At 40.5% G+C, this 22,755-nt stretch overlaps 1 protein-coding gene and 1 long non-coding RNA gene across 3 annotated transcripts in view; one reads left to right on the top strand and one right to left on the bottom strand.

Moving 5' to 3' along the window:
• Positions 1-11,574: 11,574 nt before the first annotated feature.
• The window catches only part of LOC107971673 (uncharacterized), a 90,775-nt gene continuing 79,594 nt past the window's right edge, over positions 11,575-22,755 (bottom strand). Inside the window, exon 5 of the long non-coding RNA XR_001714570.3 lies at positions 11,575-13,782. This is a non-coding gene — a long non-coding RNA (uncharacterized LOC107971673). The remainder of the gene's footprint in view (positions 13,783-22,755) is intronic.
• Positions 12,938-21,758, top strand: MRPS33 (mitochondrial ribosomal protein S33). Of its 2 annotated transcripts, none has more exons than XM_016945460.4 (3): positions 12,938-13,025; positions 17,276-17,517; positions 21,391-21,758. In XM_016945460.4, exons 2-3 carry the CDS (start codon positions 17,303-17,305, stop codon positions 21,494-21,496), a joined length of 321 nt encoding a protein of 106 aa, XP_016800949.2. In that variant the 5' UTR covers positions 12,938-13,025; positions 17,276-17,302; the 3' UTR covers positions 21,497-21,758. The 2 variants fall into 2 exon arrangements, with proteins under 2 accessions (XP_016800949.2, XP_016800950.2); XM_016945461.4 differs by lacking the exon at positions 12,938-13,025 and adding an exon at positions 13,265-13,386.

Raw genomic sequence — 22,755 nt, 5'->3', positions numbered from 1 at the left:
TCAACTTCTTTGTATAAAATAGTATGCAACAAATATATGACAAGGGAGTAACAGAAACAAAAAGGAAGAAAAGGTTATTTGTAGTAGTATGTACCACCAGAAGAAAACTTTGCTTTCCTGTATCCATAACTTTGATTAAAACTACATAACGGTTGGGCATGGTGGCTCCTGTCTGTAATCCCAGCACTTTGGGAGGCTGAGGCAGGTGGACCACCTGAGGTCAGGAGTTCAAGTCCAGACTGGCCAACACAGTAAAACTGCGTCTCTACTAAAAATACAAAAATTAACTGGGTGTGGTGGTGCGTGCCTGTAGTCCCAGCTACTTGGGAAGCTGAGGCAGGAGAATCACTTGAACCCAGGAGGCAGAGGTTGCAGTGAGCTGAGATCGTGTGGGCAGGTGGGGAGGAGCAAGTCCTGAGGGCCCTGCTTGCTTTCTCACTGGGGAGGCTAGTAGCCTGGAGCAAGATCTCAGCCCTGCTTGCCAGCTGTCTGGATATAAATTTAGTGCCGTTGGTGGGGCACAGAGGGAGTGAGAATAGCTTTGCTGGCTATGGGAGCTGGGTGAGGCCTGTCACTGCTGGCTTTCCCCACTTCCCTGGTGACCTGTATGATGCAGCAGAGACAAATACAATCCCCCTGGGAACATAATTCTATTGGCCTGAGAAGCATCCCCCTATCCCCCACAGTGGCACAGCAAGTTCTGCCCAAGGAGAGTCTGAGCTCAGACACGCCTAACACTGCCCCCTCCTGATGGTTTTTCTCTACCCACCCTGGCAGCCAAAGACAAAAGACATAAACTCGTGGGAGCTCTATGGCCCCAACCATGACCTGAGAAAGCCGATTACTTATCTGGCAAATGTAGGGCAAGCTTATATCCCCCTTCTACTACTGCAGGTGGGGCTCTCTTGAAAGCACCACCTCCTGGCTGGAGGCCAACCAACTCAAGCCATTACAGCAACTCATAAGAGAACAATCCTGCTCCAAAGAAGGAGAAAACAATAGCTAATTCCACCACCTGCAACATCCTGGCCAACCAGAGGTCCCGAGTCTATCTGTGTGACAACTTCACTGCTAGCATAACCAGCATTCGAGAAAACCAGCACACTAAACAAAACTACAACCAAGGACTTTAACTGAGTCTAAGTCTACTTCACTCCCCTGCCACCTCCACCAGAGCAGGTGCTGGTATCCACAGCTGGGAGACTTGAAGATGGATCATATCACAGGACTCTTTGCAGACATTGCCTAGCACCAGCCCAGGGCTCAGAAGGGCAATAACAATCACTGCAGTCTAGCTCTCAGGAAGCCCCATTCCTAGGGGAAGGGGGAGAGCACCACATCAAGGAATTACCCTGTGGGACAAAAGAACCTGAACAGCAGCCCTTGAGTTCCAGATCTTTCCACTGAAACAGTCTGCCCAAATGAAAAAGAAACAGAAAAGTAAGTCTGGTAATATTACAAAACAAGGTTCTACCACACACTCAAAAGATCACACTAGCTCTCCAGCAATGGATCCAAACCAAGAAGAATCTCTGAATTGCCAGATAAAGAATGCAGACAGTTGATTATCCAGCTACTCAAGGAGGTAACAGAGAAAGGTAAAAACCAATTTGAAGAAATTTTTTTTAAAAAAAACAGGCCGGGGGAGGCACGGTGGCTCACGCCTGTAATCCCAGCAAATTGAGAGGCCAAGGTGGGCAGATTATCTGAAATCAGGAGTTCGAGACCAGCCTGGCCAACATGGTGAAACCCTGCTGTACTAAAACTACAAAAATTAGCCAGGTGTGGTCATGGGCAACTGTAATCCCAGCTACTCAGGAGGCTGAGGCAGGAGAATCGCTTGAGCCCAGGACCCAGAGGGTGCAGTGAGCCGAGATCATGCCACTGTACTTCAGCCTGGGTGACAGAGCAAGACTCTGTCTTAAAAAAAAAAAAAAAAAAAGCCAGGCCTGGTGGCTCACGCCTGTAATCCCAGTACTTTGGGAAGCCAAGGCGGGTGGATCACGAAGTCAGGAGATCGAGACCATCCTGACTAACATGGTAAAACCCAGTCTCTACTAAAAAACACAAAAAACTAGCCAGGCATGGTGGCAGGTGCCTGTAGTCCCAGCTACTCAGGAGGCTGAGGCAGGAGAATGGCGTGAACCTGGGAGGCAGAGCTTACAGCGAGCTGAGATCGCGCCACTGCACTCCAGCCTGGGCGACAGAGTGAGACTCCATCTCAAAAAAAAACAGGTCAGGCAGTGACTCACACCTTCACACCTGTAATCCCAGCACTTTGGGAGGCCGAGGTGGGTGGATCACCTGAGGTCAGGAGTTCAAAACTAGCCTGGCCAACGTGGGGAAACTCTGTCTTTACTAAAAATACAAAAACTATCCAGGCATAGTGGCATGTGTCTGTAATCCCAGCTACTCGGGAAGCTAAGGCAGGAGAATTGCTTGAACCTGGGAGGCGGAGGTTGCAGTGAGCCAAGATCATGACACTGCACTCCAGCCTGGGTGACAAAGCGAGACTCCTTCACACACACACACACACACACACACACACACACACACACACACACACACTAACTACAGGATATCGATGAAAAACTCTCCAGAGAAACAGACATCATAAAGAAAAGACAATCACAACATCTGGAAATGAAAGACACACTTAGAGAAATGCAAAATACACTGGAAAATTTCAACAATACAATCGAACAAGTATAAGTAAGAACTTCAGAGCTCAGAGACAAGGCTTTCTAACTGACCCAATTCAACAAAGACAAAGAAAAAAGAATTTTAAAAAATGAACAAAGCCTCCAGAAATTTGGGATTATGTTAAGCAACCAAACATAAGAATAATTGGCCCTCCTGAGGAAGAAGAGAAATCCAAAAGTTTGCAAAACATATTTGAAGGAATAATCAAGGAAAATTTCCTTGGTCTTGTTAGAGATCTAGACATCTAAATACAAGAAACTCAAAGAACACCTGGGAAATTCATTGCAAAAAGATCATAACACAGGCACATAGTCATCATGTTATCTAACGTCAAGATGAGGGAAAGAATCTTAAGAGCTATGAGGCTAAAGCATCAGGTAACATATAAAGGAAAACCTATAAGATTAACAGCAGACATCTCAGCAGAAACCCTGCAAGCCAGTAGGAATTGGGATGCTATCTTTATCCTCCTTTAACAAAACAATTATCAGCCAAGAATTTTGTAGCTGGCAAAACTAAGTTTCATAAATGAAGAAGAGATAAAGTTTTTTTCAGACAACAAATGCTGAGAGTATTCACCACTACCAAGCCAGCACTACAAGAAATGCTAAAAGGAGTTGTAAATATTGAAACAAAACCTTGAAGTACACCAAAATAGAACCCCTTTAAAGCATAAATCTCACAGGGCCTATAAAACAATAACACAATGAAAAAAAAGGTAGTCAAGCAACAACTAGCATGATGAAGAGAACAGTACCTTACACCTCAATACTAATGTTGAATATAAATGGCCTAAACGCTCCACTTAAAAGATACAGAATGGCAGAATGGATAAAAATCCACCATCCAAATATCTGCTGTCTTCAAGAGACTCACCCAACACATAAGGACTCACATAAACTTAAGGTTAAAGCATAGAAAAAAAATACTCCTTGCAAATGGAAACCAAAAGGGAGCAGGATTAGCTTTTCTTATATCAGACAAAACAGATTATAAAGCAACAACTGTTTAAAAAGACAAAGAGGGATTATTATATAAAAATAAAAGGATTAGTCCAACAGGAAAATATCACAATCCTTAATATATATGCACCTAAAACTGGAGCTTCTAAATTTATAAAACAATCACTACTAGACCTAAGAAATGAGATAGCTGGCAATACAATAGCAGTGGAAGACTTCAGTACTCCACTGGCAGCACTAAACAAGTCAAGACAGAAAGTTAACAAAGAAACAATGGACTTAAACTATACCCTAGAACAAATGCACTTAACAGATATTTACAGAACATTCTACCCAACTGCAGAATATACATTACTTTCATCAGCACAAGGAACAATCTCCAAGATAGACCATAAGATAGGCCACAAAACAAGTCTCAATAATTTAAGAAAACTGAAATCATATCAAGTACTCTCTCAGATCACAGTGCAATAAAATTGGAAATTAACTCCAAAAGGAACCCTCAAAACAAAACAAATACATGGAAATTAAATAATCTGCTTTTGAATGATCTTCAGGTCAACAATGAAATCAAGATGGAAATTTAAAAAATCTTTGAACTGAATGATAATAGTGATACAACCTATCAAAATGTCTGGGATACAGCAAAACGGTGCTAAGAGGAAAGTTCAGAGTATTAAATGCCTACATCAAAAAGTCTGAAAGAGCACAAACTGACAATCTAAGCTCACATCTCAAAGAATTAGAGAAACAAGAACAAACCAAGCCCAAACCCAGTAGAAGGAAATGAATAACAAAGATCAGAGCAGAACTAAATGAAACTGAAACAAAAAAACACACACACACAAAAGATAAAAGAAACAAAAAGCTGGTTCTTTGAAAAGACAAACAAAATCAATACAACCTTTGTAGATTAAATCAGGAAGAAATAGAAACTCTAAACAGACCAAAACCAAGTAATGAGGTTGAAACAGTAATTTTAAAATTGCCAACAAAAAAAGGGTCCAGGATCAGATGGGTTCATAACTAAATTCTATCAGACATTCAAAGAAAAATTGGTACCAATCCTACTGAAACCATTCCAAAAGATAGAGAAAGAGAGGATCCTCCCTAAATCATTCTATGAAGCCAGTGTTACCCTAATGCCAAAACCAGGAAAGGACTTACCAAAAAATAAAAGAAAGAAAGAAAAAGAAAACTACAGATCAATATCCCTGATGAATATAGATGCAAAAATCTTCAACAAAATACTTGCTACTGAATCCAACAGCATATCAAAAAAGATAATACACAATGATCAAGTGGGTTTCATATCAGGGATGCAGGGTTGGTTTAACATATGCAAGTCAATAAATTTGATATACCACATAAACAGAATTAAAAATAAAAATCATGTGATCATCTCAATAGATGCAGAAAAAGCATTTGACAAAATCCAGCATCCCCTTATGATTAAAACCCTCAGCAAAACTGGCACAGAAGGAACATATCTTAAGGTAATAAAAGCCATCTATGACAAACCCACAGCTAACATTATACAGAATGGGGAAAAGTTGAAAGTATTTCCCCTAAGAACTGGCACAGGACAAGGATGTCCACTCTCACCACTTTTATTCAACATAGTACTGGGTCCTAGCCAGAGCAATCCGACAAGAGAAAGAAATAAAGGCCATCCAAATCAGTAAAGAGGAAGTCAAAGTGTTGCTGTTCACTGATGATATGATCATATATCTAGAAAACGCTAAAGACTCATCCAAAAAGCTCCTAGATCTGATTAATGAATTCAGTAAAGTTTCAGGATACAAAATCAATGTACACAAATAAGTAGCACTGCTATACACCAACAGCAACCAAGTTGAGAATCAAATCAAGAACTCAAGAGCTGTTTTACAACAGCTGCAAAAAATAAAATAAAATAAAATAAAATATTTAGGAATACAACTAACCAAGGAGGTGAAAGATCTCTACAAGGAAAACTACAAAACACTGCTGAAAGAAATCACAGACAACACAAACAAATGGAAATACATCCCATGCTCATGGATGGACAGAATCAATATTGTGAAAATGATCATACTGCCAAAAGCAATCTACAGATTGAATGCACTTCTCATCAAAATACCACAATCATTGTTCACAGAACTAGAAAAAAAATCCTAAAATTCATATGGAACAAAAAACAGCCCACACAGCTGAAGCAAGACTAAGCAAAAAGAACAAATCTGGAGGCATCACATTACCCAGCTTCAAACTATACTATTAATACAAGGCTATAATTCCCAAAACAGCATGGTACTGGTATAAAAAGAGGCACATGGACCAATGAAACAGAATAGAGAACCCAGAAATAAAGCCAAACACTTAGCAGCCAACTGATCTTCAACAAAGCAAACAAAATTTCCACTGGGTATTTACCCAGAGGAAAATAATTCATTATATGAAAAAGATACTTGCATACGCATGTGTATAGCAGCACAATTTGCAATTGCAAAAATATGGAACCTGCCTAAATGCCCATCGATCAACGAGCAGGTAAAGAAAATGTGATATATATATCATAGAATACTACACAGCCATAAAAAGGAACAAAACAATGGCATTCACAGCAACCTGGATGGAGTTGGAGACTATTATCCTAAGTGAAGTAACTCAGGAAGAAAAGCCAAACATTATATGTTCTCACTTATAAGTGGAAGCTAAACTATGAGGACACAAAGGCATAAGAATGATATTATGACTCTGGAAACTCAGGGGGAAGGGCAGGAGTGGGGGTGAGGGATAAAAGACTACACACTGAGTACAGTGTACACTGCTCGAGTGATAGTTGCACCAAAATCTCAGAAATCACCACTAAAAAATTTATCCACGTAGGGCCGGGCGCAATGGCTCATGCCTGTAATCCCAGCACTTTGGGAGGCCAAGGCGGGTGGATCACAAGGCCAGGAGATCGAGACCATCCTGGCTAACACGGTGAAACCCCATCTCTACTAAAAAATACAAAAAATTAGCCGGGTGTGGTGGCACGCACCTGTAGTCCCACCTACTCGGGAGGCTGAGGCAGGAGAATCACTTGGACTGGGGAGGCGGAGGTTGCAGTGAGCTAAGATTGCACCACTGCACTCCAGCCTGGGTGACAGAGTGAGACTGTGTCTCAAAAAAAAAAAAAAAAACATTCATGTAACCAAACACCACCTGTTCCCCCCAAAACTACTGAACTGCAAAAAAAGGTCTCCCTGTGTTGCCTAGACTCTCGAACTTCTGAGCTCAAGAGATCCTTCCGCCTCAGCCTTTCAAAGTGCTAGGATTACAGGCATGAGCCACTGCACTTGGCCAGTTTACATCATTGCTTTTTCTCCTTGAAGTTATATTCTACTCCTCTCACAAAATGTTACTTTATCTTAATATGTTTTTATGCTTGAAAGCTTTTACTGACCATGTGTCATATTTTCCTGCAACAAAATATTTGTCAATTGAATTTTAACTTTTTTAACTTCTATGACTAAAAGTATGTGTTGAAAATATTTTTCCCTTTGGGTTATCATTACAACTTTTTGTACACAAATGATCAAAATGACTTAAATATATCATGAATTTTGATGAACACTTATAAACAAAAAACTTCTTAACATATCCCTTGATAGATGAAGTTTTCCCCATGTAGTTAATATAGTCAAATATGACTTTTTAATTGCTTGGAGGGGACAGCATCAATCCTATTACTATCTTCACTTAAATGGATGTAAGCATTGAGAAAATGTGTTCATGTAAGTGGATGGAAATGGGAAAACCTGTGTTATAGCAGTATCACACAATTTTTTTAAACCATGGTAAAAAAAAACACAGAACATAAAATTTACCATCTTAACCATCTTTAAGTGTACAGTACAGTAATGTTGACTATATGCACATTGTTGAACAATAGGTCTCTAGAAAATTTTAATCTTGCAAAACTGCAACTGTGTATCCATGGAACAACTCCCCTTCCTCCCTCCCTCCACCCCCTGGCAACCACCATTCTACTTTCCATTTCTAAGAATTTGACCACTTTACATGCCTCATATAAGTGGAACCATGCAATATTTGTCTTTTAGTGACTGGCTTATTTCACTTAGCATAATGTCCTCAAGGTTCATCCATGTTTTAGCGTATGACAATATCACCCAATTATTTGAACTCTCTCTGAGTTATATGACAAAGGTACATAGAAATCTATCACAAAAATTATTTAATTATCTGTCAGCTAAAAACTTACCTAGTCCCTTCTTCTTTTTCTGAAAACAAAGAATTACTTTCAACCTGACTTTTAAGAGCATGTATTATACAGTCATTCGCTTTCACAATGTTTGGGAAATATACCAAAAAGGCAACACCAAGATTTGCAAAATCTATATTTGTTCTGTTTTCATTTAGAATCACCTTGTTTTATCCAGGAACAGTGGCTTACACCTGTAATCCCAACACTTTGGGAGACCAAGCGGAGAAGGATCACCTGAGTCCAGGAGTTCGAGTCAAGTCTAGGCAACATAGCAAGACCCAGTCTCTACAAAAACTTTAAACAGTAGTCAGGCATGGTGGCTCATACCTGTAGTCTCACCTATTCCAGAGGCTGAGGTGGGAGGATCTTTGAGCCCATCAAGGGGTTAGTAAAATGGATATATTGTTAATTTTGATACAAAATATCTTTTATAAAATGATTTATATCATCATGCACTTTATACATTTTTGCCAAACCTTGGAGCTGTAGATATGGCTTATTCAATTTATAGAAAACACCCATTAGCCACATAATCTAATTAGTAAAGTTAATCCTCATTGTCAAACCAATCATCTAGGTCAGATTTACTTTCTAACCTCATTTTTAACTAAATGTATTAGAATATGTATTCTTAGTTTTTTTAAACTAGGAAATTATCAAATACATCTCATAACCTCAATTATTAAAAGCAGCCAAGATTAAAATGATATCAAAACTATTAGAATTGGTTTATCCATTTTTATAATAAGCCATGAAACCAAGAATAAATCTATATGGTTTTTCTCATTACTTATTTCCTAATAATAAAACATAATGTGTGAGATGAATGTTATTTATGAATTAGAGTATAACAGACAATATTCCTTCAGTATGTCTGTGTGTATATTGAACTTTGGTTTTCAGCTTTTAGGAATAACTGAAGAAGAATAATATATAAATATTCTAGAATAGCTCTAAACAATTTTTTGGAAATCATAATCAAAATGTTTCCTATATATTTAATGAAGAATAAAAGAATATGCTATTTAAAAAGTAATCAGCCTAGAAGCTAAAGCATAATTTTATTTTTGTTAATAAGAGGCAGAAAGAAAGTCAGGATTGAAGTATTTCTCTATTTCATAATAGAATTTGATAAAAATAAGTGTATCAGACAAGATAGGCTAGGTCATGCTCCAATAACAAACAACAAATTTGTATGACTTAAAACAGAGGCATGTGAATTAAAACAACAACGGCTCATTTCTAACAAAAGCTATATTTCCATTATGGCTGGTGGAATAGGATCAGCCCTTCATAACAACTCAGGAGCACAGGCTGACAGTGCAACAACTCTCTGTCTCAGAAGGGAAGGAGAGCTCTGGAGTTTCATCAGGGTAAATAACCACCTTAATCGGAAGGTGACGCTTCACATCTGCTCATAACTCATTGGCCAGAAAAAGTCACATGATCCTAACCAATCTCAGAATTCCCATGAAATACAATCTAGCCAAAGTGGAAGGAAATGGAAAAGATTTGGTGAACTGTATCAGTGATTATCACAATACATTTTCACATTCATTGAACAACACACACCAAATCTAAAATAAAATTATGTATGACTTTTGCACAGTTTATTCCAGTGCAATGTGAAAAATATGAAGGTACCTGAAAATGATCTGTATGATATTTATAATGATCAGTGTCACGGCCAGGGGCGATGGCTCACATCTGTAATCCCAGCACTTTGGAAGATGGAGGCAGGTGGATCACCTAAGGTCAGGAGTTTAAGACCAGCCTGGCCAACATGGCAAAATTCTGTCTCTACTAAAAATACAAAAATTAGCTGGGCGTGGTGGCAGGTGTCTGTAATCCCAGCTATTCAGGAGGCTGAGGCACAAGAATTGCTTGGACCCAGGAGACGAAGGTTGCAGTGAGCCGAGATCACGCCACTGCACTCCAGCCTGGGCAACAGAGCGAGACTCTGTCCAAAAAAAAAAAAAATCTGTCACAAAGCTCTACTACTTCAGCTGTTCAGAGTTGCTTTTCTTTCCAGATAATGCTATATCCTATGGAGAAGTACTGAGAATAGCTGAAAAGAATTGCTTAGGGTTAAATATACGGGAAAAAAAAATTGTCTTCGATACTTTCTTCAGTGCTGCTTTGCTCTGCTCTTACCAGACTCTCCTTCAAAAACACTGCACTTTTCAACAGAGGATGGAAGACATCTGATGATTAAAGGAAAATTACTGTCACTCTTACCACTAACATTCACACAGTATATCTGATTTCAGAAAATCACAACAAACCAATTACCATATTTCTGACAGCCGTACTTCCCCCTTAAGTGGAATATATGTAAGAGAGGAAAAGACATGAAGCCTAAGAAGGGTTGATGGTGCCTTGATTGATCATTAGAGGAAGCTTCCTCCAAAACATTTTGAATCTTCCTTTCATCTGTCATCCTGGAAGGTATATCCCTCACACCTTCAGTGATGGATATACCTTTCTTTTGTAAGGTCCAAGAACTATTGTAAATGCAGACGTAAAAAAGAACCTACATGATGCTAAGAAAGAATACTTATGAAAATACGGTATCTGTAAATTGATTTACTTAAAGCAATAAATATTCCCCTGCCCCTTGGACTATGCCACACCATAAGAACTTTAAGTTGATGTAGCTTTAATTCTTGCCCTGCCTAATGACAAAGAACATTTGCCAAAGAGTATGATGAATAATGAAATCACTTAAAGTGGAGGCTTTCCATTTTACCACAACCTATAGCAAGAAATATATTTATATTATGATCCAATGCACATATACATATTGTTTCATGAAACAATAATTACCCCTACTACATGTGATGCATTTAGATATTTTTATCCTAATGTCTTTCTTTTAATGCTGGTCTCTATTCACTAAATTGATTTCACAGCCAACTAATGATTCACAGCACACAATTGGAAAACACAGGACTACAGAAAATAGAAATATATAAGGAAATATCTGATTTATAGAGCAATCTCTGATTATAAAAAGTGCTCTTAAAACTGCATTATCTTGGAGGTGTAAATGGGTAAGCCAAGGTCTGGTGAAGTCAATATCCATAGGAGGTTCAATTTTATTCTATTCATTTCATTTTTCCATCCCTAATATTCCAACTTTCCTATTGATAAGTAACAGTCTCTGATTGGCCAATTTCAATGGCTTACTCCTTCTAATCCTGTGGTAGGCTAAAACTGTTCCCCAAAGATAACAGAGTCTAATCCCTGGGACCTGCAAATGTTACCAGATACGGGGAAAAGGCCTTTGAAGATGTGATTACATTAAGGATCTTCAGATTGAGAGAGTATTTTGGATTAGCTCCATGGGCCTTAAATGCAATTACACATTCCTAAAAGGGAGGCAATGGGAAGTCTGACACACATAGTGAAGGCAATGTGAAAAGGGAGCAGAGATGTGAAGATGTTGGCCTTGAAGTCTAAAGTGATGTGGCCACAAGCCAATGAATGCCAGCAGCCACCAGAAGCTGGAAGAGTCAAAGAACTGATTCTCCCCTAGAGTCTCTGGAGGGAACACAGCCCTGTCAACATCTTGATTTTGGCCCAGTGATGCTGATTTTGAATTTATGGCCTCTAGAACTGTAAGATAATAAATTTCAGTTGCTCTACAACACCGAGTTTGTGGTATTTTATTATAGCAGCCTCAGGAAACTAATATGAACCCCATGAAATTGACTTAATAAAAGTGATAGTGCAAAGTACCTAAACAGTCACCTGAAACTCTATATACCTAGCTATGTTTCAAGAAAGATTTATGGTAGCTTATAGTAATTCACAAAACATTGATAACACCAATAATTCATACGTGAAAAGGAAAAAACAGGAAGGATATACAAAACGAAGCCAACAAGGTTTATGCAAAATATACACACATATATATATAGCTCTTGCCTCGAGCCAATTAAAATTTGGCTTTAAACCAGCAGCTTACACGTAAAGGAAGTCTTCTTGTTTATATGATTCAGTGGCCATTACATAAAAACAAGCCAACTCCACAGAAACAAGTACAAAAGACAAGACGAAATTTCTCCCAGGAGTTTCGCTCCTTAGGACTTCTTTTCTGGACTGTAGCCATGTATAGGATACTCATTACCCCTTTGTAAACTTAAATGTAGTCACTAGACCCAACTTTATAAGGCTGTTTACTATATCATATAAGGCTGATAACATGTCAAAACTTAACTTGATAAAAGCAAATCCTATAGCATAGATTGATTAGACGTCAAATTCTAACTTAAAAGTAAATTCTGTAGGAGGAAAGAGGGTGTAAATACAATACCCACTAGGTAGGCAACTCACTACCGATATTAATTCCAGGGTACATTTTGAAATATTTATAAAATGCCTTGAACGATACTCAGAAAACTAGTACAGTTTCCTCACCCAAACTATCAAACATTGAGTAAGTGCTGCATACAATGCCTATGGGATGTGGCTTGCTTGAAAACAGATTTAGTATGGGGTGAAATACTCACAATGTTTTCTACTATATGCCTAGCGAGATCTAAGATAACTACTGAGGAGACAAACGTTCCATCCCCTACTCCCTGAAGAAGCTCCTGGGTCAATGGGGGAAAGTGCTCCTAACCCAGTAGCAAGGAAGGCTTGCAGCTGGGGATCCTAATTAACTATTAGAAGATGAGCAGATAGATGGAAGGGGAGGGGGATGGCGCCGCAAGTCGGTCAGAAAGACCACACGGCACACGCATCGCCATTGCTTCAGAGCTTTTGGAGGCAGGTCTGTAGCCATTCCCACCAAAACATACTACCGAACCGTGCAAGCCCTTCCAGGAGAGCCAGACCTCCCTAACTCTCCCCAGCCCACCACCTCCCCGGGTCCTCCGCACAGGCGGCGGCGCTAGCCTTACTGCGCAGGCGCCAGGTACACCTCGGAGGCCTCAGGAGGGGGAGCCAGTAACTCCGGGTCGTTCACTAGGGCTCCGCTCTAGCTGCCAAGCTTCCGTTTCTCTACTGCTCCCCGTAATAGTTGCCTGCGCGAGCTTGGAGCCGGGTAGGGGGCGGGCCTTCCGGGACGAGGGCGCGTGGGTGAGGAAGGTCAGGTCCAGGTAAGGCTGTCGGTGACTTTGGGGGTCTGCAGCAAGGGGCGATGGCTGTAGAGGTCTACGGGGGTCTCCAACCTTGTAGAGTCGCCAGGAATAGGGCGAATCCACTTCATTAGTGACCAGCTCGGGCGGTTCACGTGCATCACACAAATAACTTGGCCTTTTTCTGCCTCAGTTGGGGGATTTCTTAAACGTAGGATACCCGCGTTTCCGCTGCCGTAATTTCCTCTCAGGCGCAGTTACTCTCTTCCATATTGGTTAACAGTAGAAGGCTCAGTTTCTCTGCTCATCACACGGCCTTCGGCACTGTAGCTTTGGGTGGTGGGCTGCAGATTAATTTTGTAACCACCTTAAGAAAAATACGGTAAGGTGATATTTAAGAAAAATATTTGCGAAATGCCCTCCCGAGTCAAACATCGGTTGACTTGACACTACTACAGTTTCCATCACAGTCAGGCATGATCGAGTCAGGTGGAGGGAGTTGAAGATTGTTCTTGATGAGCTGAATGCAGCTAATACATTTTCAGTGCCGTTGATGCCTCTATGACTCCGTAAAATAATCGGTACCGGGTTTTTTTGTTTTTAAGCATTCTGTTGAGATTGTTTTTATGTTTAGATTGTTTCTATGACAACGTGTGTACACTGTATGTGAATTCCTTGGATCCTGATGGTTATTAGGGTGGGCACTGTGCCGTGAATTTTGCATATTAGCTTCACATCGCAGATAGTATGACTGTCCTCGTGTAGTCGATGAGAGAACCTGGCAGAGAATAAGCACCATTACAAAAACGACGTGGCCATTAAAAGGCAGAGGCGAGATTCCAACCAGCTTTTTTATTCTGCAGCTGGTGCGTTCTGCTAACCAATGGTTTTTGGGAAACTGGAGAAAGCTCTCTCCCAGAACAATTTACACACACACATACATACACATATCAGCATACAGATGTACACTTCCACTGTTTTCAAAACGCTGAAGCACATCCCGGTTAAGAACTCTTGCACTTCATCTTTACCTTTCAAAGAGAAAAGGCAAACCTAATACAAAGCCACTTATTGAAATAATCTTTTAAATGCATCAGACCTATCAAAAAGATCAAAGAAGTTTGCCCTGTTATGCCAAAGTAAAAATATGGGAATTTTCTTCTCATGTGGGCTTAATTTGTTTTGCTCAGCACATTTGAGTAATTTGTTTTTGCTTAGCATTTTCAGCTCCAGTTAACTTTTTTCATGAGAGTACAGTTTTCTTTAGTTCACATTTAAAGAAAGGTAACACTTAAAGTGACTTGTACTCCCCGAGAATGGTTTCATGTGAATCAAAATGTAATTGACATGCACATTATAAGAAAAGCTCCCGTGTTATTCTTCGTGAGAGACATGTGTCTGTGCACTGTGGAAGGAAACAACAAAGCAGTGTCGTTGGTAATTGTTAAAACCACTTTCAGTTTCCTCCTGTTTTTAGCAAGTGGGCCTTTGTTTCTAGTAAGGGATTCAGGTTTGAAAAGGCTTATTCCCTTTCTCTGTCATAAAACTTTAGGACTTGGATTTTATGATATAACCATGTTCCAGCCGATTCTAGTGTGACCTTTTTACTTACAAGGTATGTATCCCAGTAATTTGCCACATTCCAAAATGGGCATGGACATAACAGCAGCATCCTATGATGGCTTCAGTGACTACTGTCCTACTGAGTCCCTTCCTCCTGGCTATCTTGTCAAGTTACCAAGGTGCTGGTCCTCTCCCTATGTTTCTCTGGCTGTCAGTCTTTGTAAATGAGGTCATCATTCCAGGGAGGCACAAAGTTTTTACTATATGGAGTATCTATCTGTCTGTCTCTCTCTCTCTCTTTTTTTTTTTCTTAAACATGATTAAGAACAAGGAATAAACAAATGTGTCTATGTAGAATATATGAAAACCAAACTTACAGATCTGGGCTCGTTCTTTTTTGTAAGTTACCATTTACTACTGAGTGCCACTGTTACTCATTTTCGCACTAGTCATGCAAGCTTTGTTTTCAGAAAAGGAGACTCAGAGAGGATGAGTAACTGTTCACAATAACCCAAGGATTAAGTGACAGAGCCAGTAGTCAAACCTAGGCCTCAGGAATCCCTGTTGCCTCTTCATTGACAAATAAAGGGACTTGGAATTCAGAACAGATTTTCCTGAAAACACTGTAACAAACTGATAGTTCCCAGACCAGCTTACAGATAACTAACTGTGGAAATACTGTGCAATTACAGCAGAAATCTATTCTGATGCCACAATGGTAATTAAGCAAACAAAGCAAAGTTGATGAAGCAACTATTGTTTTTGAATCTAATGTTTGGAAAGGGCAAAGGAAGAGAAAAAGCATGCAAAGAAACTAGGTGACTCTGGACATTTGCAAGGCTTTTTAGAGGTTTATGGCACTGATTTGTTTATACATTAAACTGCTAAATGAATTTTTTTCACCTTGAGACTATAACCCTAGTCCTAACAACCCCACCCCCAACCAGAGTTGGGAAAGAAGTGAATCAGGAAACTGAGAATGCTGAATGGAAAAGGAAGAACAGGCTTGTAGGTGATCTGCAGATGGTGGGGAGGGAGGGGTGGACGTTGGATCTGACAGTTCTACCGTTGCCAGCCTTCAGGTGGCACTATTGACCCAAAATTGCTTGGTTGGTGTTCTGAATGGTTTTGAGGTTGACAGTGGTTTGAGATCAGCCTCTGCTTTTTTTTTTTTTTTTTTTTTTTTTTTTTTTGACACACAATCTTGCTCTGTCACTCAGGCTATAGAGTACAGTAGTGCAGTCATAACTTAGTGTAACCTCAAACTCCTGTGCTCAAGCGATGTCCCCCTCCTCAGCCTCCACAAGTAGCTGGAACTACAGGTGTGCACTACCATACCAGACTAATTTTCTTATTTTCTTTTGTTTTTTGTTTTTTTTTTCTGTAAAAACAAGATTTCTCCATGTTGCCTGGGCTGGTCTTGAAGTCCTGACCTCAAGCGATCCTCCCACCTCAGCCTCTCAAAGTACTGGGATTATAGGCATGAGCTACCATGCCCAGCCTCCTCTGTTAATGGATCTTGAAACAAGCATTAAAACTTCCTTAATTTAAACACAGTTTGTTTTCTTGCAAGAACTATTTTGAAATTCACTTGGCACCATTTTTATGTAGGAGGGTTTTTTGGTACATTTCTCCCATTGGTTTTTCAAAGTTTATGCCTTTTTCCTGCTTGAATATCAGCACCTTTTCATCTCAGCTGAACTGTTTCCCAGGATAGTCTCTGAGTCAGCAAAGATTCTCATCTCACTACTAAAATTTCTCATAAATTGGCATATTCTGCCAACAATAACCCCTACGTCTGGTCTAAACTGAGTTGAGATAGTTATTCCACCAGCAGCTTTCTTGATTTTTATGTATCCCCTGTATAGTTTTTTATGTCTATTAGCTGTAATTTGTGCATATCACGGATATCATTCTTATACCCATTTCAGTGTTGTATGTCTCTGAAGAAAAAGCTACTGTTTCCAGCTGATAAGAACTTAGCTAGTTTGCATTAAAGCAGAATATATAAGATGGAGGATACAGCAAGTAACCTTACAATTCATACGTGCCTTCTATTTAGTAAGAAAATGGATCTTTTGAGCTATTGGATTTATTTTTATAGGGCTACTGTCTGTTTTTCCCAAATGGCTCTCAGTCTCTAGGCAAAATTCAGTTCAGTAACCTAGAAGCCAAATGACCTCATAACTCATTAGCAGCTCTCAGAGCCTTCTGGAGCCCTTGAGGAGAACAGTGTTCAAAGGACTGATAGTAAAGACAACATAATTATGTCTCTGCCATGATTACACCTTTTGATGGCAAGCAGTCAGCATATTAATGCTGCAGATTGCTTAGGTGGGTGTTTTCTGAAGGTATAATAATGCTGGACTAGGATAACTTGTTTCCCTGTCTTCTTCATCCCCAGCCTACAAATAGGTAAACTGACTGTCAGTAAATAACCTGGTGAATCACAAAATAGTTGGTTGCAAAGGAGGCAATACAGCAAGGAAGTAATAGCATGTAAACACGAAGTGCAAAAATCGCAGCTGTAAAGCATGGAAAGGAAATAGCCATTTGGACTGTGGATACTTCTCCACTCCAAGGCATATCCTGCCAACACTGCGCTGATCCATGAGTGGCTTGCTGTGTTTGCATTTTCTAACGTATTCATTAGCTAATCTTGGAATTTCTTACCCTAACCTGTTTACCTTTCTTCTCATTTTCAATAGGAACTCTAACTCCTTGCCACTCAAGAAATGTCCTCCCTTTCGGAATATGCCTTCCGCATGTGTCGTCTCAGTGCCCGGCTATTTGGTGAAGTCACCAGGCCTACTAATTCCAAGTCTATGAAAGTGGTGAAACTGTTTAGTGAACTGCCCTTGGCCAAGAAGAAGGAGACTTATGATTGGTATCCAAATCACCACACTTATGCTGAACTCATGCAGACCCTCCGATTTCTTGGACTCTACAGGTGATGACAAACACAAAGAGGGACCTATGAGAGACTTTTTTTCAGTAGATCAGAAAAGGAAAAAAATTAGCCTTTCTATCCTTGTAGTTTTGTTCTTATAATAGAGCCCAGGTAGTTCAAAAGGTACAGTTGGCAGGAGAAAGGCTTCTTTCAAAATACCCATAATGGAGAGACCAAAAAAAAAAGGAAATTCATGCTTGTTGGAAGATATATTTTAATTATGTCTACAACATGACTAATGTTGAATAGATACTGAGCTGTAGAGAGGTGTTTAATCATTTGTTAATCTAAGAGCACTCTAAAAAGGATGCCAAGAGGCCGGGCGCGGTGGCTCACGCTTGTAATCCCAGCACTTTGGGAGGCCGAGGCAGGCAGATCACGAGGTCAAGAAATCAAGACCATCCTGGCCAACTTGGTGAAACTCTGTCTCTACTAAAAATACAAAAATTAGCTGGGCATGGTGGTGCACGCCTGTAGTCCCAGCTACTCGGGAGGCTGAGGCAGGAGAATTGCTTGAATCTGGGAGGCGGAGGTTGCAGTGAGCCGAGATCGCGCCACTGCACTCCAGCCTGGCGACAGAGTGAGACTCCATCTCGAGAAAAAAAAAAAAAAAAACAATGCAGAGAAAAACTGGCCCAAGTACTGAGGAAGAAAGCCTCAGAAACACCAAGGTTGCCAGGGCAGTGGGCTCCTGTTATCAGATGAACAGAGTCCCTGACCGACACCTGATCTGCTGCTTAACTGGTATGTGGGAGCCTTCTTTCTCTTCTGGTGGCATTTTTGTTGACATTTCTTCCTACTGTCTTCTGGCATTTTTATTTTGTACCCTTTTTGACATATTAATTTGGTCTGGATAAGCTGTAGTTTGCCTTTAAGGATAATACGTAAATCACACAGGTTCTTAACACCATGTGTTTGTATGTGTGTGTATGTCTAGGGAGTAGGTGCTTAGAACTGTGTGCATCTCTGAAAAAAAAAAGATCAGGCCAGGCACAATGGCTCAGGCCTATAATCCCAGCGCTTTGGGAGGCCGAGGCAGACAGATCATCTGAGGTCAGGAGTTTGAGACCAGCCTGGCCAACATGGTGAAACCCCGTCTCTACTAAAAATACAAAAATTAGCTGGGCGTGGTGGCACACGCCCGTAATTCCAGCTACTTGGGAGGCTGAGGCAAGAGAATTGCTTGAACCCAGGAGATGGAGGTTGCAGTGAGTCAAGATCATGCCACTGTACTCCAGCCTGGGTGACAAAGCAAGACTCTATCTCAAAAAAAAAAATCAAATACCTATGTGATCTTTCTCATTAAATTATTTTTTTGGCCAGGTATGATAGCTCACAGCTGTAATCCCAGCACTTTGGGAGGCCAAGGCGGGCAGACCACTTGAGGTCAGGAATTCGAGACCAGCCTGGCCAACATGGTGAAACCCCGTCTCTACTAAAAATACAAAAATTAGCTGGGTGTGGTAGCACATGCCTGTAATCCCAGCTGCTTGGGAGGCTGAGGCAGGAGAATTGCTTGAACTCAGGAGGAAGAGGTTACAGTGAGCCGAGATCGTGCCACTGCACTCCAGCAACAGAGCGAGATTCGGTCTCAAAAAAAAAAAAATTATTATTTTTTTAATTACCAAACTAATACATGCCCATTACAAAAGAATTCAAATAGTACATAATTGTATAAAGTTAAAATACCTACCATCTTTTTAAAAATTTAACAAGTTGTAATTGGACTTGTCTTTGGGCAACAATACTAAAATTATTGGGAACCATTTATTCTAATACAATAGAATTAATAGTACAGCATAACATTCATTGCAGATCACTAAAGATTGGTACATTCACTATCCAGTGGATATTTCTTACGTACCTTCCACGTGCAGGCACTTAAGATGGCACTAGGGGAACAGCGGTGAACATAATAGATGTGCTTGGTTAACATTAGAGGTTACAATCTATGACATGTTTTGAATGTTTGGAATTGCTTTGGGACTACCTCTCTTGCCATTAGTCTGGGCTCAGAAAATAAAAACTAATTTTATTATAACCCAAAATAAAATATTGGGAGGCAGATATCCTGAGGAGAAGATTATAACCCATGAAAAAATCACATTCAGTTATTTTAATTGATCTTTTTGCTGCTGCTGTCTGTTTGTTTGAAAAATAAAGACTTAGCTATCTTTGGGGACAGGGAAAAATAGTTATCCATAGAAAAACAAAATTATTTTCACGTAGTCACTAGGTATGGTAAATGATACCTCTAATGCTAGGCTTCCTGTGGCATCAGGCAGGATGAAACTAGACAGTCTCCAATAAAGAAAATATTATTCAGAGACCTGCAAAAGAGGGAGGGAAGCACCAGTTCTCAGAAACAATTGATTCATTCAGTTAACCAGGTACCTAGCTTGTATCATCAACAGAGACAGAGTCGCCAGAAAGCTTTCTTTCTGTCCAACGGTTGATGAGAATGAAGGAGGGACAGAAGAGGGGGAAAAAAAAATAAGTAAATTATAGGATCTGTTACAAAGTTGAACATGCTGTGGAAAAAAATAGTAGAGCCGGCTGAGCAGGATCCAGAGTGCTGACGGGGCCTGCAGTAGGTGGGGAGAGGCTAGATTACAGGATGAAACAGGACAGTCAGGGTCAGCCTCGTTGAGGAGTTGAGGTTTAAGCAGAGGCTTGAAGGTGGTGAGTGAGCCAAGTAGGACTTGGGGAAGAGTTTGCAAGGCAGAGGGGCAAGAGCACAGCAAAGGCCTTGAGGTGGGAGTGTTCCTTTCCAGGAGGCGTGCAGGTACCGGGAGGGTGTGGGACTGGAGACGGATTGCAAGGGGCTGTGAAGCCATAGTAAGGACAATGGCATTTGCTCTGGTTGAAATGGGGAACTATTTGCAGGGCTATGAACAGGAGTGGCATGATCTGACATATATTTTAGAAGAATTATACTAGCTGCACTGTTGAGAATTATTTGGGGACACTCACCACTAATCCCAAAGAGTTGTATACTGTCCATGATGTTCATGGATAGCCTAGAGAGTTAAAACTTAAGCTCAGCACACCCCTCTCTTACATTTGATTCATACACTGTTATTATCCATACTTTACAGGTTAGGAAACTAAGGTGCAGGGAGGTAAGGCCACTTATCCAAGGTGACAGATCTAGTAAATGGTGGAGCCGTAATTTGAACCCAGGTTCACATGGAATCCAGAGCTTACATGTTTAAACACCATACCAATCTTTAGGTATCTGGGCTTAAGATGTGGACTTTTTTTATAATATAAGCAATCATCAACTTCTGTGCCATCCACATACTTACGTAGTCCTGGCTGCTTTGATTCCTTTAGTATCTGTCTTTTGATTTGGCTTCCTTCTGCCTGAGCCTTTCCTCAGCAGCCTTTTTGTGTGAGTTACCTGCTGCCACTAAGGTTTCACCATGTTGGCCAGGCTGAGCTTCCTCCAGACCTCACCCCATTCTGAGTAGATGCTAGTTCCTAGGGCAGTCAGGGTCTCTGTGTAGCTATTGAAGCTGATTCCCACTTTGTCTCCTCTCTGTTTAGTCTTAGTGTTGCAGGGAAATTTGGGGTAATCATTAGTATTGTGTCATTGTTATGTAGGTTTATGTAGGCTGGCCTGGGAATTTCCCTGCAGCTTGTGGCAGTGTTTCTGTGAGGGGAAACGGACTTACAAGTGAACTTTTGGAATACACCGCATCTCTATGTTAGGGACTCCCTATACTTTTTGTTCACCAAGCTGAGCATGTGGCTAACTTGTAAAAGTCAAAGATCGATAACCAGAATGACCTAAGAGAGCAGTGCTAGATTAGTGTACTTTTCTACTCTCGTAAAAATAACTGGTTAATTATTTTTTCCTTCTTCATTCAGAGATGAGCATCAGGATTTTATGGATGAGCAAAAACGACTAAAGAAGCTTCGTGGAAAGGAGAAACCAAAGAAAGGAGAAGGGAAAAGAGCAGCAAAAAGGAAATAGTGTTGGTCCCTCAAGAGGGAGACTTTCTTCCTCAGTGGCGGAGAGAAGAAAGTGCATTTATTGTCTTTCCACATATTGGAGGAATGTCATCTTCCTAAATGAAGTTTATTTGGAGGAACACAGTCATCTCCTTGGTGAAATCTAATCCGGTTACATTGTGGCTGGTTTCTTGAACACATTCTAACTGTGCAAAATTATTTTGGCCTTGGCCGTGTAATGTGAGGTTTACCTGATTCTCTAATGAAATAAATACCTAAGTTATTGTTTGATGATTTGTTTGGGGTGGGATGGGATGCTGGGGGAATGGAGGGGAAACCTCATTAAGTGAGCATCCTATAGTGTCCTCATTTCTCCCTTCTTGCTTACTGACTCACCCAGCCCTAAACTTCTTTCATCTTGGGCCTTTCAGCCACTGTCTCCACCACCAAGCTCACAAACTTTTTGTGTGTCTTCACCTACTCCTTTGAGAAATCTATTAAGATGAATTTGTAGAGTAAGTATCTTTTAAAAGGAAGTATTGAATACCTGCTCTGTACAAGATATTGGGGCCCTGGTAATACACGTGGTTAGCAAGAGAAATACTCCCTACCTCATGTAAGTTTCAGTCTTGTGGGAGGGACTAATATTACATAATTACATACAATTGTATTACATGCTACAAAGGAAAAAGCCAGACTTCTATAAGAGCATGGATGGATGGATGAATGCAGAGAGAGATAGCCAGAAGCCCAAATCACATTAGGGAATTTAAAGAAAGCTTCCCTAAAGAAATGATATTTAAGCCGGGCGCTGTTGCTCACACCTGTAATCCCAGCACTTTGGGAGGCCGAGGTGGGTGGATCACAAGGTCAAGAGATCGAGACCATTTTGGCCAACATGGTGAAACCCCACCTACTAAAAATGCAAAAATTAGCTGGGCGTCATGGCATGCGCCTGTAGTCTCAGCTACTCGGGATGCTGAGGCAGGAGAATCGCTTGAACCAGGGAGGCAAAGGTTGCAGTGAGTTGAGATCACGCCACTGCACTGCAGCCTGGCAACAGAGCAAGACTACATCTCAAAAAAAATGATATTTAAGCTGAACCTTGAAGAATAAATAAGAGGTTGCCAAAAGGAAAATGGTGAGAAAGGGGTTTGAGGCAGAGAGTACTATTTGCAAAGCCCTAAGGTATGAAGAAATTGTCTGTTCAAGAAACACTGACTTTGTTCATGGTTGGCTGTAAGAAAACAGAGGCCAGATCATGAAGGGCTTTGGAAATTC

This window comes from Pan troglodytes, chromosome 6 (genome assembly GCF_028858775.2).
Source record: "Pan troglodytes isolate AG18354 chromosome 6, NHGRI_mPanTro3-v2.0_pri, whole genome shotgun sequence".
In the NCBI taxonomy this organism is placed as follows: Eukaryota; Metazoa; Chordata; class Mammalia; order Primates; family Hominidae; genus Pan; species Pan troglodytes.
Note: the sequence above shows the minus strand (reverse complement) of the source record. Positions and strands in the feature narration are given on the sequence as shown.

Bases quoted from the DNA above. Each gene is read 5' to 3' on its own strand.
- MRPS33 (XM_016945460.4), top strand. From the start codon at position 17,303: ATGTCCTCCCTTTCGGAATATGCCTTCCGCATGTGTCGTCTCAGTGCC. The intron at 17,518-21,390 runs GTGATGACAAAC...TTCTTCATTCAG, and splicing joins CGATTTCTTGGACTCTACAG to AGATGAGCATCAGGATTTTA.